Source organism: Dermacentor andersoni, chromosome 7 (genome assembly GCF_023375885.2).
Source record: "Dermacentor andersoni chromosome 7, qqDerAnde1_hic_scaffold, whole genome shotgun sequence".
Taxonomy (NCBI): Eukaryota; Metazoa; Arthropoda; class Arachnida; order Ixodida; family Ixodidae; genus Dermacentor; species Dermacentor andersoni.
Window position 1 is genome coordinate 20407173 of NC_092820.1, and position 15280 is coordinate 20422452.

The 15280-nt window shown below is 44.4% G+C and overlaps 1 protein-coding gene across 3 annotated transcripts in view; it reads left to right on the forward strand.

Annotated features, from left to right (window-relative positions):
* The window catches only part of LOC126535661 (nuclear exosome regulator NRDE2), a 331490-nt gene that overhangs the window by 59820 nt on the left and 256390 nt on the right, over nt 1–15280 (forward strand). For all 3 annotated transcript variants that reach the window (XM_055073175.2, XM_055073176.2, XM_055073177.2), the window contains one exon: nt 8556–8777. In XM_055073175.2, coding sequence (XP_054929150.2) covers nt 8556–8777 — 222 coding nt within the window. The remainder of the gene's footprint in view (nt 1–8555; nt 8778–15280) is intronic.

Here is a 15280-nt window from a genome sequence, read left to right on the forward strand (position 1 = left end):
GTATTGCTGGTAATGTATTGTCTTATAAGTTTATTAGACAGTGAAAATCTTCAACTTGACTGGAACCTGTGTAACATAAATATCATAATGCCTCTTTCAGTTTTTCCAAACTATGTCAATTCTGCTGATTCTGTGGGCTGTCCAATTTTTCCATGTTGGCGTTTTCAGTTATGATTGAACCAAGGTATCCGTCTTCTCTATGGTTTACCCTCAAGGCTTCCCTTTCATCTACTCTGAGAAATTGGCTTGTAGCTACCAGATGTGGGCAGCTTGCCTCACAACACTTGCACATGCTCAGCTACTTTTGCCTAACCTTTGTGCTAGATGTTAATCAGCATGAGCAAAGCAGCGAGAATGGGGAATTATGAAATTAAGGCAGAGGTTCGAGCATTAAGGGAAGTCATACTTATGAGGTGAGTACATGTCAAGGAAAGCATTAAAAAAAGATGGGAATTGGCAGTTTCCTGTTTATTGGTTTATTAAACTCTCCCTAGCTATTTCAGTTATTTCATCATATGTTGCAATTTTTAGTTGCAATATGTTTTTCTTAAGTGCTGCCACAAAAACGAAGGGCAAGGGTCTTTACATTCTTAACTGGGAAATGTGCTTTATTATGATTCACCGCAATACAGGATGTGTTTTGCAGTGAATGGTCACGTAAGGTTTTGGCTAACTATAGCGGGTATGTCCTGCAGCGAGGCCTCTTATGTATTGCGGTAAAGCGTATTATTGTGACAAGAGCTAACCTGGCATGTATGGCTTTAGCCAACAAAAGTTCTCAAAACATCATGCATCCTGCCACGAAAATCTGCTTTGTTGAGAGTAGAACATTAGGTTCGTTGCTGAATGAAACCATACATTCCAGATTCGCGTAAATCTTTCCGAATATCGGCATGCTTCACAGCAACACGCAAATATATTGCGGTTATAACAGTGGTCGAACAGGCTGGTGCTAATGTTTCGACAGGGGAGCTTGCCTTCGTCAGGGCAACTGCTTTCCTTGGCAGTTTTCATGTATGTGAGCCTCCTCCACTCCCAACTGGGGAGATTTAGCTGGACCTTTGCCAAGAGACGTACCGACAAGCGTTTGGTAGTGGCTGGTAGAGATGCAGGAGTCTAAAAAGCGTTGCGAAATTCGGTTCCGTAAGATTAGCTTCAACACAGTACAAATATGTTAGGCGGTTAGACATACAAAATGTTTTGCGGTGAAGCATAGCAAGGGTACCTGGCCTTTGATGCAAAGCAGCTTCCCAAGAGGCACGCTAATCCCATGGCTAGTTATGCAGCGCCCCGCGTGCGAGTGAGTTCCCCGCGTTCGGTGGTTTCCAAGTGACATACAAAAGGACATTGATTGACTGTAAATGGGCGACGGCACTATATGCTGATGCAAAAGCGTCGTTTCGCGTTCGAAAACTGGGCTCGGCTAAAGAGAACATCTTGTCTCGCATATGACCAAAGCAGGTGGACAGGAAACTACGAAAAACATAACTATTATGGAAGAAATCAACAGTTCAGAAAAAAATGGCCGTGTAAACAACTGGCTTACGAGGTCGACAAACCAGCGGTTCAAAGCATTACAGCCACGTCTGAAATAGCGCTGAAGGCCGGCCAGTACACTTATTAGGCGCCTCGGCGCGAGTAATGTAACAGGAGACGGCGGGTTCACGCGTACATCATTAAGGAACACATATATGTCGCATGAAAACAGTCACTCTTCACTTCTGACATGCTTCACTGCAATACTGTTGGGTGCGCTTCACCGCGTAGCACCAGTTTACTGGGGCGAAGCTGACTTGAGGACGCCGATTTATTCAACTTATCTAGCGAGGCCGGTCTGTTTATTACGGTTGGCAACGTTTGACCACATTTTCTGCATTAATTTCGTTTGTTCTTTTTAATTTTCTTATCTTAGTGACCCTGTATCACGCAGTAGCAGAGCTGGTGCCGCGTCTTAACTGCGTTAGGAAAGGCAAGCGTGTATGCAGCAGGCACGGCGGCACTGGCTCTTGTTGGGAAACTTCAAGAGATGCTCTTCTGCGCAGCGATGCCATTTGTCTTATTAAAATAATGCATTTGATGATTAAATGAGCTGCAGCAAAGCTGTAAAAAGGCTGTAGTAATGCTGTCCTAACACCATCTCGCTCGAGCGAAATGGTCTTAGAAAAAAAGCGCGATGTAACACGATCGTCATGCCAGTGTTTTCTTACGTCCTCGTTCTTTCGCGCATCCTTCCCTCAACCAGACTACTGAATAGTTCTGTGCACGCACTGACGATCCTGACGGAGACAATGCACATGAGCAGCTCTATAAGGGATGCCACGGCCCATTCTACAGGCCGGCTGCAATTTGACGCGGCCAGGAGGCAAAATATGCGCGCAAGGTACCTGGGGGTAACGCACCGAACAGCTCACAGCCTCAAGCTGTTATTACACGCATATAGCGTGGAAATATTAATTACTCACGCTCTAAGTGGGCACGGAATACGGACCACTTCGCAGCGCAACCGGCCCCGTAAGACAGACGCCATGGAAATGAACGGATGTGACATCATGGGTTATAGCGGACGTGACGTCATGGGTGACCGTAAACGTTTTGGGCAACTTTTGTCTGCTGTGCCCCGGTCACACCAGACCAACACCACCTAAAAGACTTCCCAAGTCATCTAGGTGGTGTTGACCAGACACGGCCGAAGGATAAACCAATTTGGGTGTGAAACTACGGTTGCCTCGGAGACCCATGGACTCAAGCACGTGTCCAAACAACAGATCGGTCTCGTATGGTGACTGCCGAGGGACCGGAGGGTGAACTAATGCGACGAAACTTGGACCAAGTGCAACCGCATGTGGTGGTGCAGGACTCGGAGCAAGTGCAGCCGCGTCTCTCAGCCGGAAGCGACAAGACCGCTAGAGCTAATACGACGGATGGGACCACAACCCTGGAACTACGAAGGTCGACCCGTTCGAGACGTCCTCCTGTCAGGTTCTCTCCCTAAGAGAAGACTATTGTATCGTCATGGCACCGCACGTGCCTATGTAGCTGGGCGCACCTGCTGTAATCACTTTCTTCCCTTACTTTCTATTTGTCCCTTCCCCTCTTTCTTGCTGTGTGCTATATATTGCACGCGATACTCGTAATAAACGTTCTTCGGTTGATCTTCTTGGGAGTACGTGGTCACTTCAGACTCTGCCTCTGCAATCCTCGCGACTGGCTTCGAAGCTCATTGAAAACATGGCGCATTGCATAATTCCGGTTCCCAAAAGGCAGCTTCGCCTCAGCACAGAAATGTTGCGCAGTGAAGCATACGTAAAGTATTGCAGTGAAACTTAACAAGCGTGGGAAGGGGCAATTGTCACGGGGCACAGTATGCATTCCCTAATCATACACGCACGCACCCGCCGTCTCCTGTCACAGTACGAGAACCAATATGCTTAATAAATGTACTGGCAGAACGTCAGAGCTTTTTTGGACGTGCCTGTTGCGATTTGCCCTTGGAGGCAGTAAAAGGCATGCATTCATTTTTTTCATAAATGTTTTCAGACATTTTCGCGGCCCCTAGGGAGTCTAAAACTCGGACATTGACTGTACAACTGTCCAAGAGGGTGCTTCAAATGGTCTGTGGGGCGAACACGCGGCGGAACGAGGACGATAACAGAAATGGCTGTGGCTTAGCTAAGGTTAAGCCCAGGATCCGAAGCATACTAGCCTTTTTTTTAGTTGTTGAACCACTGTTTATCCTGGTGAACTGCTGTTGCTTGGCTATATTTGGTTCGGCTAGACGACGAAACAACTCATGCGTTACTCTGCTTCGCCTTAAAGAGTGGAACGCGACAGCGTTCCCGTCGACCCGCCAAGGGGTGTAAGACAATGGCTACGGCGCAGCGACTACGCGCCCCGCATTGAACGCGGTGAGCATCGAGCAACGCAGCGTTCGGCGCGGCGACGAAATGTGCGCCTGAGCAAGCGACGCACGCCTGAACCTTAGAAACAGCTCATTTCTAAGGCAACACCGCATTCACTAGAGGCGTTTTTGTACCGCTGTGAAGCATCATACTCGTGGCTCAGTGGTAGCGTCTCCGTCTCACACTCCGGAGACCCTGGTTCGATTCCCACCCAGCCCATCTTGCAAGAGTTGAGCCAAAGCCACCTAGAAACAAGTGCAGCTGCTTATATACCGCCGCGACGCCGCGAGTGACGGCGCGAGTTGGAGCCCTGTTTCTCCTCTGACGTGACGTCACGGTGTCACGTGGTCAGCCTTGAAGGCGACGCCGCGAGCGACAGCGCGAGTTCGAGCCCCGTTTCTCCTCTGTCGTGACGTCACGGCGTCACGTGGTATTGAAGGCGACACCGCCGTGCCTGAGGAGCTGGGTTGAGCTCTAGTAATATGCTTCGCATAAAATAACCGTCGCATTGAGAAATGATCGGGATATGAACTGCGCTGCTTCTTTTTTGAAGGAGCTTGAGCTCTAAAAGGAAAACGTTGGCTGACGCCGAGATGCAGGTGACCCTCATCCAAACCAAAATAAACTCTAAAGCAGTGAAACGCAACACTGAGGCGTTGTGTGCGGGCGGAGAGTATGTCAGGACAGTTGAGGTTGACTTACGAGCTGTTGAGAGAGAATCTCACTTGTGACAAAGTTTGGGCGTAATACCAATGAGTTTGCTATCAGTTGATGGAAATAACTCATTTTCGAAAATATTTGCTTCTGTATGCATTTCTTTTTATTCGTATTTGAAAATGTTCGACTCAGTTAGCAATAGGCTTTACCATATTTTTTTTTTCAGAGATATTTTATTCGTTGTGCATTTTGCTAACCCCTCCCTTCAGTTTTCTGTTTTGAATAAAGTAAACATTACTCCTTATTATTCAAACTGGATTAGGCAGTTTCTTTATTTTTTAACATGCTTACTAGAAAGTGACTGCATTAGGCGACATGGATTCAACCTGTTTTGACAGAAAACAAAGTTCTGTGTCACTCGGGGAAATTTTGCGAAGGCACTCAGGGAAATCCTGGAAAACTCAGGGAGTTTGAAAATGTCAACTTGGTAGACACCCTGATGTCTAAATCCATCTCGTGGCATTCTTAGAAACTGTGACTATATCACCAATGCATTCGCTGAACATTTTTCTTCTGTTTGCCTAAATACAGCACATGCTCCCAGCTCTGGTGACTTGCAGGATAGCTTCAGTGACCATTTTAAGATTTCAAGTTTTACAGAACACGATATCGTGGTAGCCGTAAGTAAGCTGAAATGAAAGTATTCTCTTGATTACGGCCGTATACCAAGTTTTGTTATCAAAGGCTGTTCTATTCTTGTTCCTCTCCTTACGCACATCTTTAATCTTGCTTTGCATACAAGTGTCTTTCCTTGTTGGAAGAATGGAATAGTTGTGCCAGTTCATAAATGTGGCAGCATGAGCGACATCAAAAATTATTGCCCTGTGTCCCTCTTGTCTCCGTTTGCAAAAGTGTTTGAAATAGCAATGTTTACACATCTGTCATTTTTCTTGAAGCATAAGATTTGTGTATACCGACATGGCTTTGTTCATGGTGGGGCTGTAGAAACAAACCTTGTTTCTTTTCTTGATGCTGCAGGACCCTCTGCTGCTAATTGAAGATAGTTAGGCACTGCATACTTCAACTTGTCAAAAGCATCTGATGTTGTATGTCATGATCTTCTTATCCATAAACTCTTGAGTTATGGCATTAGTGCATACTGATTAAAGATTACCTGTCAACTCGGTTAAATTATGTTCGCATTGGTGCTAAGTACTCTTTACCTAATGAATCAACTTACGGTGTGCCGCAAGGGTCGATCTTAGGCCCATTATTTTTGTATATCTTTTTTAATAACCTTGAAGAATGTTTGCATTATTCGCATCTCCTTTTATACACTGACAATATTAAACTTCACCGTGAAATAGAATCGGAGCAGGATTGTGAATTATTACAGGAAGATTTTATTTCTTGTCAGAGCAGTGTGCTTCCTACTTTTTGTGCGTTAATCCAACTCAGACACTTGTTGTTTCCTTTAATCACAAAACGTACTCTTTACTATATGAATACTCACTTGATAACATTCCTTTGAAAAAAGGGAGTTGTACATGCGAGATAGGAATATTGGTTGACTCCCGGCTAACTTTGAAGAACATGTTTCAAGCATCGTTAATGCATCCTACAGGAAGTTAGGCTTCGTATCAAAGATGACTAAAAAGTTTACGAACGTGAAGTGCCGTATTCTCTTGTATTCTTCTTTTGTCCGCTTGAAGTTAGAGTTGAGTGCTGTTGTATAGAACTGTATTAATTTTACCAATGTTGCCAAAATTGAATGTATTCAGCAACGTTTCATTCGTATCTTGTACGATCGATTTCTTGGACATCATGTATTTTAGGCTTATGATCGTGTACTGCGCATGTTTATTGTTAGACCTCTAGAAATAGAGCAGAAATACTGTGATTACTTATTTTTGTATAAACTAATTTACAACCACTTCTCCTGCCCATGGTTACTGTCAGCTGTAATGTTCTGCGTGCCTCGCCCTAACTTGCGTAATCTTAGCATTTTCTATGTGAATTCCTCTTGCACCTCTAACACTATGACGCGTCTTGTAACGCAGCAGAATACCTTGCATCATGATCTTGATATATTCTGCTCTACTATTTGCTCATTATGTGACTTCTGTCATTGATTAATAAAATTTTTTTGTTGCACTTTGTACCACTGTTGTTTGAGATATTCTGTTTTGCTTTTCGGTTTTATGTGCTTTGTGTAAAACAAGTGCACCAGTATTTAGGTGTAAAGCTGTTCTTGGGCACTTTCACAAAATTAAATAAATGAAATGACTGTTCCAACTAAGAAATCATCACTTGTATTGGATTATAAAATTCGTAATAGATTCATTGAGCAGACGATGAAGGTTGAATATCTCGGTGTGACTATCACACATGATCTGAGCTGGAGCAGATGTGTTAATACCATATACTGAAAAACCCAGAGAAATTTTGGAATGCTGCAATGTAAATATAGACAAGCGGCTCCTGACCTAAAACTTTATACTTACATGATAACTGTTAGACCTGCATTGGAGTATGCGACGGCATTTTGGGACCCGTAAATGATCCTTTCAAATAAACCAGATTGAGCCAGTACAGTGTCTGGCTGTGTGATTTATATTTTTTAAATATCAGAAGTGAATCTGTTACCACATTTCTCGCCAGGGCTAGCCTTCCGGAACTTGCTACATGCAGAAAAATAGTGAGGTTAAGATTTTTTTGTGACTTGTACAATGGCATGTTAAGTAAAAGTCCCAACCTATACTTGTGGCCTTCTGCAGGGTGTTGTCTTGTTACGGTCGCCCATATACATATTTTGTCAAACCTTGCATGCCTAGGGTCGACATTTTCGCAATCATTCCTAGTCAGAACAATAGAAGATAAACAAACTCAACACAGAGGTATTTGAAGGTATGAATTTTCTAGTGATATTTAAAAAGAAATTGTACTTCCTACTTGTTCAATTTGGGGCTCTGTTGTCCTGCTTGTATGCCGTTTGTGTGCTGTTAATGTTGTTTCTATGTTGCAATTGCATCTTTTTATTTACTTCAAGTTCGCTATTAGTTCCATATGCCATGTGGTCTTTGTATATGCAGTATATTCCACTAAACTGTGTTATTTGTGTGTTATCTTTCCAGTTTTGATTCTTAATTTTTTTTTGCCACTTGTATTTTGTGAGCTTGTAATTTCTTTCTTTATTGAGTGAAAATACTCACCTTGTTACAGTCCGAGAGGGCTCATCATCATCATCATCTTATTATTTTATGTCCACTGACTGCTCTGCACTGTCTTACATAAGTGTAATGTGCAATTTAGATTCACATGATATTAGGAGTATTTCAGAAAAAAGCTACTATGTTGCATTTTGCAACAAATGGAAGGTGTTGTAACCATGGAAATGATGCTATGAGGATGCTGAGTACACGGCACACTAACTTCCACCTTGTGGCAACTTCCATCTTGGGGAAGTTGCCGTACCCATAGAAATGACGTCATCAACAAGTTAAGCTGGATTGGCAATGGTGGCATGCCAACTTCTGCTACGTAACATCAATGCTGTGTTGCCATTGGGCACCACAGTTCTATTTTATGGGGAATGAAATGTGGCATCCAGAGCTGGGAAAATTCTAGTCAAGGGTAACTCATTTTACTTGTGTTTTGCAATTTCTACAACTAATAGCTTGGGTTTGTGTATGTTCATTATCATGATTCCTTTTGCCCTTACTTCTTAGGCATTGTGATAATAGATCTAGAGCGAAAATGGTGGCCTTAACGAAGTGTTGCAGGGCCTTAACTTTGAAATAATAAGCACTCTTGTTGTGCTTTCTGCAGTGTAGTCGATAGTTGGCAATAACTTGTGTGAGATGTGATTCGTGTGGAAAGTGGCAAAGGTTGGCGCCATTTCCTCCTGCACCTCTTGAGGGCACACATAGGTCAGTGCCGAACAGGTGTTGTGAAAAGGGAGTGTAAAAAAGGACAAAGCTAGCGCTGCGTGCATTGCAGGAGACCCGAGCAGCAGCAGGATGCAGAGGAGGAAGAGTCGTCTGAAAGTGAGGAATCGAGTGACGCATCAGTGGCAGGCCACTCACCCAAGTCAGGTGAGGCTGCCAGTGATAGCTTGTCAACTGGAGAAAGACGGGCCAAGCGTCAACACCACAAAGAGCGAAAGAGAACCAAGCGAAGAATGGCCGAGGCAGCTGTACAGCCAGTTCCTGAAGGAAGAAGGTATGCTGCAGCTTCTTTATCATCGCTGTCATCATCTGTTTACTTTTGTCCAAGGCAGGATGAAAGCCTCTGCTAGGGATCTTTGATTACCCCTGTCCTGTGTCATCTGACCTCATCCTATGCAGATCTGCTCATCCGGCGCCTTTCTTATTGCTCTGATAGACTGGTAGTTCTCTGCTCTACGCATAACCTGCTTGACTCCACACTTTCCGCTTGACCCTTCTGTATGAAAGATGGCCTGAGCTTGACAAGCAGCTAATGGCAAAAAAAAAAAAAAAGATGGACAACAAGCTGGACTCATTCGGTGCTGTTGTATTTTTTCTGCAGCCCTCACAACGATTTGAACCCATCTGTTACCCTGTGCTATGGTGCAAGGAGCCTGTTGAAGAACGAAGTTGCGAACATATACATTGTTGTTGCTATTGTCGTGTTGCCAGTTGTCTATTTCAAACTGGCATGAGTGTCACTTATACCATACATAATATGTACATACAGGTAGTAAGTATGTACAGGGGTATGTACAGCCTTTTTTCTTTGTCTATTCTAGAATTGCATCCTCCACGGGACAAGCAAATGCTTAGCCATACTGAAAAGCTAAGAAAGTGTGGTCATTCTGAGAGCTTGACTTCTTCGACAGAACGGTTTTGCGGCAGTGCGTTGTATTGAAGCGTGTAAATAGACAGTTTTAGTTTAATGTACGCTATACCATTGCGTGCCCTATAATATAGCGGGTTGTTACTGAATATGCGCAGAACTCTATATGACCCATAGCATATAGCATGCGCCCGCTATTTCTCAGATTTAGCGTTAGCCACTTTTTGTGGTTTGTGTAGTTTGCGTGAAACATGGCGGTGGTCCTGGATGCCCGCTTCAAATTGAATTTGGTGTGTATCTTGCAAAATTCACTTCATTTGTAGCAAAGCACTGTGTAAACAGCTTTCGCTTAGTCTCAGGCTGCTTCGATGACAGAAATATTGTGGATAACCTTGCATAGTTTTTGAGATAGCTTCTCGTTTCGAACAATCGAAGCCTAACGGAAAAAACATTCGAGATGTCAGCGCTACCTATCGCTACAGTCGGGAGATAGCCGCAATGACGGCATATGGCCTCTGAGATCCGAACATCTCGCAGGGCGACTAAAGTTGTAACAAACGTGCGCTGTTTAGCATACGCTATACTATAGCTTGTAGCGCATGCTGTAGTTGCATACGCAAAATTAAAGCTGTCTTATAAGAAACACCAAAATGTACAGTGAAGCCTACATGTGTGCAGCAAAGCACACCTTCGTTACTGTGTGAACGAAGGTGGGCCTTTTTTCATTTTTTAACAACAAATAATTTTTTTTCTGACACAAACTTCTTGCTTGCTCTTGCTTTACTTAATCAACACAATAGCTTGCATGCAAAAAAAAAAAACAGAAATATTTGCGACTTTTTTGCAAGTTTAAAACAAAATATTACTGTCTTTAAAGGTTCAAAAAAACAGGCTGGTGAGTTAGCTGACACTGCATAACTTGAGGTATAGCGCAAAAGGAGCTTGCACATGTTTTTGTCTTCTCTGTCGTCCTGCGTGCCCTTTAGCACTGTACCTCCAGTCACTAAAGGGTTAATCTCAACTAGAAAAATCTGTTACCTGGATTTGCTCTAGACTCCATATTGCTATCTCCCTGCCTCTGTGTACCTGCCAACTCTCACAAATTTTCCGTGGTGTTCGTGTTCCTGAAATAGGTGAAATGAGCAGTAACACAGCTGTGATCTGAAGAGAGCATTTTGCTTGTCACTTTGCGCTGTTACAAGTTTGCTGTGTCTCAAGGTAAAGCAACGGTATTAAGTACTTAAGTATCCCATAAAAGGTGTGTCCTGAGAGCAAAAGCGAGCAGCTAGGCCGCACCGCAGTGGATGGACAGGCGTCGACCAGCGAGATACGTGAGGTTATTCAAACACATTAACTTATAGGAAAACGGGGTGGAGGGGAAGGAAGAAACAAAGTAACAAACCATGCGCAGTGTTCTTTTGTGCAACCGCTGTCTTGCAGATTGCCACATTTCTCTTTTCTTAGAATCCATAATGCTATGTGGATTTTTTCATAGGTGGAGTAACACAGTTGGGGTTGAATATCTGTGACGTCCGCTGGTACTTCCTGATAGGGGTGCATTTCCGTCACTGGACGGCGTACTGGTCTTCTCCATGCCATTGCTAGGGACTGCATTGGATGTTATTTTGGGCATTCGTTTATGAACCTGGTCTGTGTGCCAGTGAATGGCACTGTTGTTCATCTCTACAGACACCACTCTAGAACCCGCTGTTGACGATCTTGGCAGGAGTCCATTTGTCTCCGGTTCAATAATTTTGAACATACACTGTATTACCTGGCACGAACGTCCACTGCATACTGGCCATCTGACTCGTCTGGGGGGGGGCTGACAGGCTCCTGGGGGGAAAACACATATCAAGTCTTGTTGGCAGCTTGTAACACAAAAAAAATTTCAAGGATGAAAGCCCAAATTCTTGTGGCGCGTTGTGATAATGGCATAGAAGTCTTGCTAATGATGCTTTCAAGTCCATTGCGCCCACATTCTTCAAGCTGTCCTTTACAGTGTGTACAGCATGCTCTGCCATTCCGTTACTCTGAGGATGATAGGGGGGGTTCAAATATGAATGCCATTTCTCTGCATAAACTGAACAAATTCCCGGCTGAATAATTGCACCCCATTATCTGAGACAACCGTGCGAGGTAACCTGAAACGGCTGAACAGAGTGCGCAGGGGTTCGCCTATGCTATGGGATGTTGCCTTGGACGACGGAATGGCTTCTGGCCATTTACTATGTGAGTCGATGACTACGAACAACATTTTGCTTTGAATTGGTCCTACGAAGTTGATGAGTAGCCTAGACCACCTCTCATGCATTTTAGGCCAGTTTACTGGTTTCTGCGTAGGTGGCATTGGCAGTGCTTGGACGCAGTTTTTACAACTCGAGACATGCCGAGTGTCGTCATCTAACCTGTGCCACCAGAACTTCGACCTGACAACCGCCTCCACGGTAGAAACTCCCTGATCAGCGGCATGCAACAACTTCAAGAGCCTCATATATGGACCACTGCTGGCACTATAACCCGATGGCCCCTGTACAGCAACCCCCGATGAACCGAGAGCTCTTGCCGCTTTTTGTGGTATTCAGCAAGGTCTGGTTCATAGCTGCTTGATTTTCCTGGCCAGCCGTCGACGACGTACCTGTACACTGCAGAAAGCGTGATGTCAGTCAGTGTTAACGCTTGTAGTTCCTTCACAGGAATAGCCGGCTCATCCCACTGGTGCAGCATGAGCTCTGTCGCATGAGCTCTGTCGAATCTTCCTAGGCACCAACTTCATGCAGAGAAGGTTGAGGCAAATGATTCAGTGCATCAGCTGTTACTAGCTGTGTACTGGGCTTGTAATGCAGACAATACTTGTAAGCACCAAACAAAAGCGCCCATCTTTGAATTCTCGCTGCAGGCATCGTGGGCGTTTGACGGTCTGGTCTTAGCAGGCCCAGCAGCGGCTGGTGATCCGTAACCAGACTAACCAGACTTAACCTTTGCCATCGATGTGATGTCCAAAATAAGTTACGGATGGTTCCTGGAAACAGCACTTTTCTGAACGAAGCTTTATACCATGCTCACAGAAGCAGTGCAAGACTGCTTTCAAGTTTTTGTTGTGCCTCCCCTTTTTTTCTGATACGAGAACGTCATCCAGGTATGCTTGCACTCAATAACCCTTGCAATATTTTCTCAATTGTTTTTTGATATATTGCCAGCACTGAAGAGATATCAAAAGGTGCCTGTTGTATCGAAAAAATCCCTTGTGTATGTTGATAACTGTCCATTTCCATGTGTCTTCATCTAAAGGAATTCAATTTAAGCATCTTTTAAGTCTAGGATGCTGAACTGCTAGCCACTGTGCAAATTAGCAAACATATCGTCAATCACGTGCAGCAGATATTGTCCTACTTCGCATACTGCGTTCAATGCGACCTTGAAGTCACCGCAAATTCTTACTGCCCCATCTTTTCTTTAGCACCGAAACTATTGGGTGTGGCCTATTCAGAGTGTGTGATGGGTGATAAGATTGCCGTGGCCACCAGCCTGTCTAGCTCATTCGAAAATTTATATTGCAATTCAAATGGAACTTTTTCTGCCTTGCAAAATTTGGGCCTTGCTTCGTTCCGGATCAGCAGACGCGCTGGTGGCCCTTTGACAAGTCCAAGCTCTTCCATGAACAGGTCCGTGAACTCTTCCTTAAGGGTAGTGTCCATGCTCTTACGACTGGTCAATGCAGCGACGTGCCAGAGTGATTGTCCTTTGGCATTCAGCTTCTGCAGCAATTCACGACCACAGAGGGTCATGCCATTGCAGCCTAGCACCACCAAACTGCATGGAACTGTTGCTTATTTGTACGAAATGTGCAGTGGCAATATGCCAAAGACTGGAAGTTTTCTAAGATAACAAGATAGCATGATATTTGATTCCTGCAGTGGCGGCCACTGTTGACGGTGGGCTTCGTAGATGTCCCGTGGTATAACACAAACTGTGAAGCTGGTGTCGATGTCCATATTTCATTTCACAGCATCCTACTTGAAAATTTATCGTATAGGTGGAACCAGTGTACGAGCGGTGGTTGCGGACCAAATTTGTGACACCTCACATTTCGCTGTCATCATTCGTGCCCTGTACCATCATGGCCATCGTTCTGTTCGCAGTTTTGTCCTGTCTACATAAGACATCTCCAGCACACCATTAAAGCTTCTCTCTCTCTCTCTCTCGCACATCCAAGCTAATTGCCCTCGTCGGCTGCGCTTGAAACACCTGCGCTTACGTACCGGGCAAGCCGCGCTGCGGCGACTCGAACTACCACAGCACTTGCACTGTTTTTCGTTGCCACGCTGTTCAACTTTTCCAGATATAGACTAGTGCCGTTGCTTTATCCTTTGAACTTTTCCTTGATCCGACGACGCTGTGCCCATAGATATTGCATCTATTTCTACATTTTTTGCAGCTAATGCAAGTAGCTAAGCATCCTTCAGAGTCAATTCTTTCTTCGCAAGCAGCTGCATTTGTAGGTTCTTTGATTGCACGATGCATACAATCCGGTCCCTTAGCGTCCCGTCCCTCATAGAACCAAAGTCACAGTTTTGTGCAAGCCTCTGAATTTCTACCATGAATGTGTGCACTGATTCTCCTTCCTGCTCACATCAGCTGGAAAACATGAAGCTTTCTGCAATTTCACGCGGTTCAGGATCGTAATAGTCATTAAGTGCCTTCACAACTTCATCATACTTTGCGAAGCTCGGCTTGTCTAGTGCAAGTCTTCCACATAAGGTATCGATTGTCTTCGGTCCAAGTGTGGCAGTCAACAATGCTTGCTTCTTAGCATCGTTACTGATTTCATTTGCTTCGTAATAGGCTTCAGCTTTGATAAGGTAGGACGACTACTTCGTCGAACTCTGTCAGCGTGTGGCACGTGGTGGTCTGTGAGTCAGTCCACTGCAGCATTTTGGCCGTTTGTGGTTGAAAACCTCGTCGCCACTGTTGCAAAAGTGAGCGGCTAGGCTGCACCGCAATGAACGGATAGGCACCGACCAGCAAAAGACGTGTGGTTATTTGAAGCACGTTAACTTATAGGAATATATGGTGGGGGAGAAGGAGAGAACAAAGTAGTGAAGCATGCTCAGTGTTCCACTGCGTAACTGCTGCCTTGCAGATTGCCACACTCACTTTGTGCTGTTGCAAGTTTGCTGTGTCTCGAGGTGAATCATTGTTATAAAGTACGTGGGTGTCCCACAGAAGATGTTTCCTCAGAGCAAAAAAGAAAAAAAAGTGCTATTCTCTCTTACAGTGTTGTGTCCCTGGGATATTTATAGGTTTTAAAGCTCATGCAGTCGCAGGTATTTTTCTGTAATATCACATGTCATTCTCTATTGAAAATGTATATTCTGTGTACATGTAGTCAGGGGTTCGACAAAAATTTGTCTTGTTAAGTAACATGGTGAATGTACAGGTTGTGGTCGCTGACTATGTCAAGCTGAAAAATAGGAGATAGTTCGTAACCCATGTGGCTTCCTTGGTCCCACTAAGGCAGACAAAAATTGCTCTTCCTTTATGCCAACAGTACAGATGAGAACATATACCTTCTATCTACTCTCGCTCGCTACGTCATGTCTTCGCATAAAATGTATGAACAGGTCTTGTACACCTTAGTGTGACCAAGGAACCAGTATGGGCTCTGAACTGTCTACTTTTTCACCTTGACTTGACCACAACTACTTCAGTCTATGCACTATGTGCTCGTGGAAAAGTTTAGGGAGTGCTATGTCACAGCACTACAAATTTGGTCACCAAAGGTTACGTGGACTCTGATCTACGTGTACGAGCCAATATTAGGCTGATATCACATAAACTGGAAATGGTGTAAAGTCATTAGTAAGCCTTATATTGCATATGTCTTGAGGACGTCATTGGTCTCAATT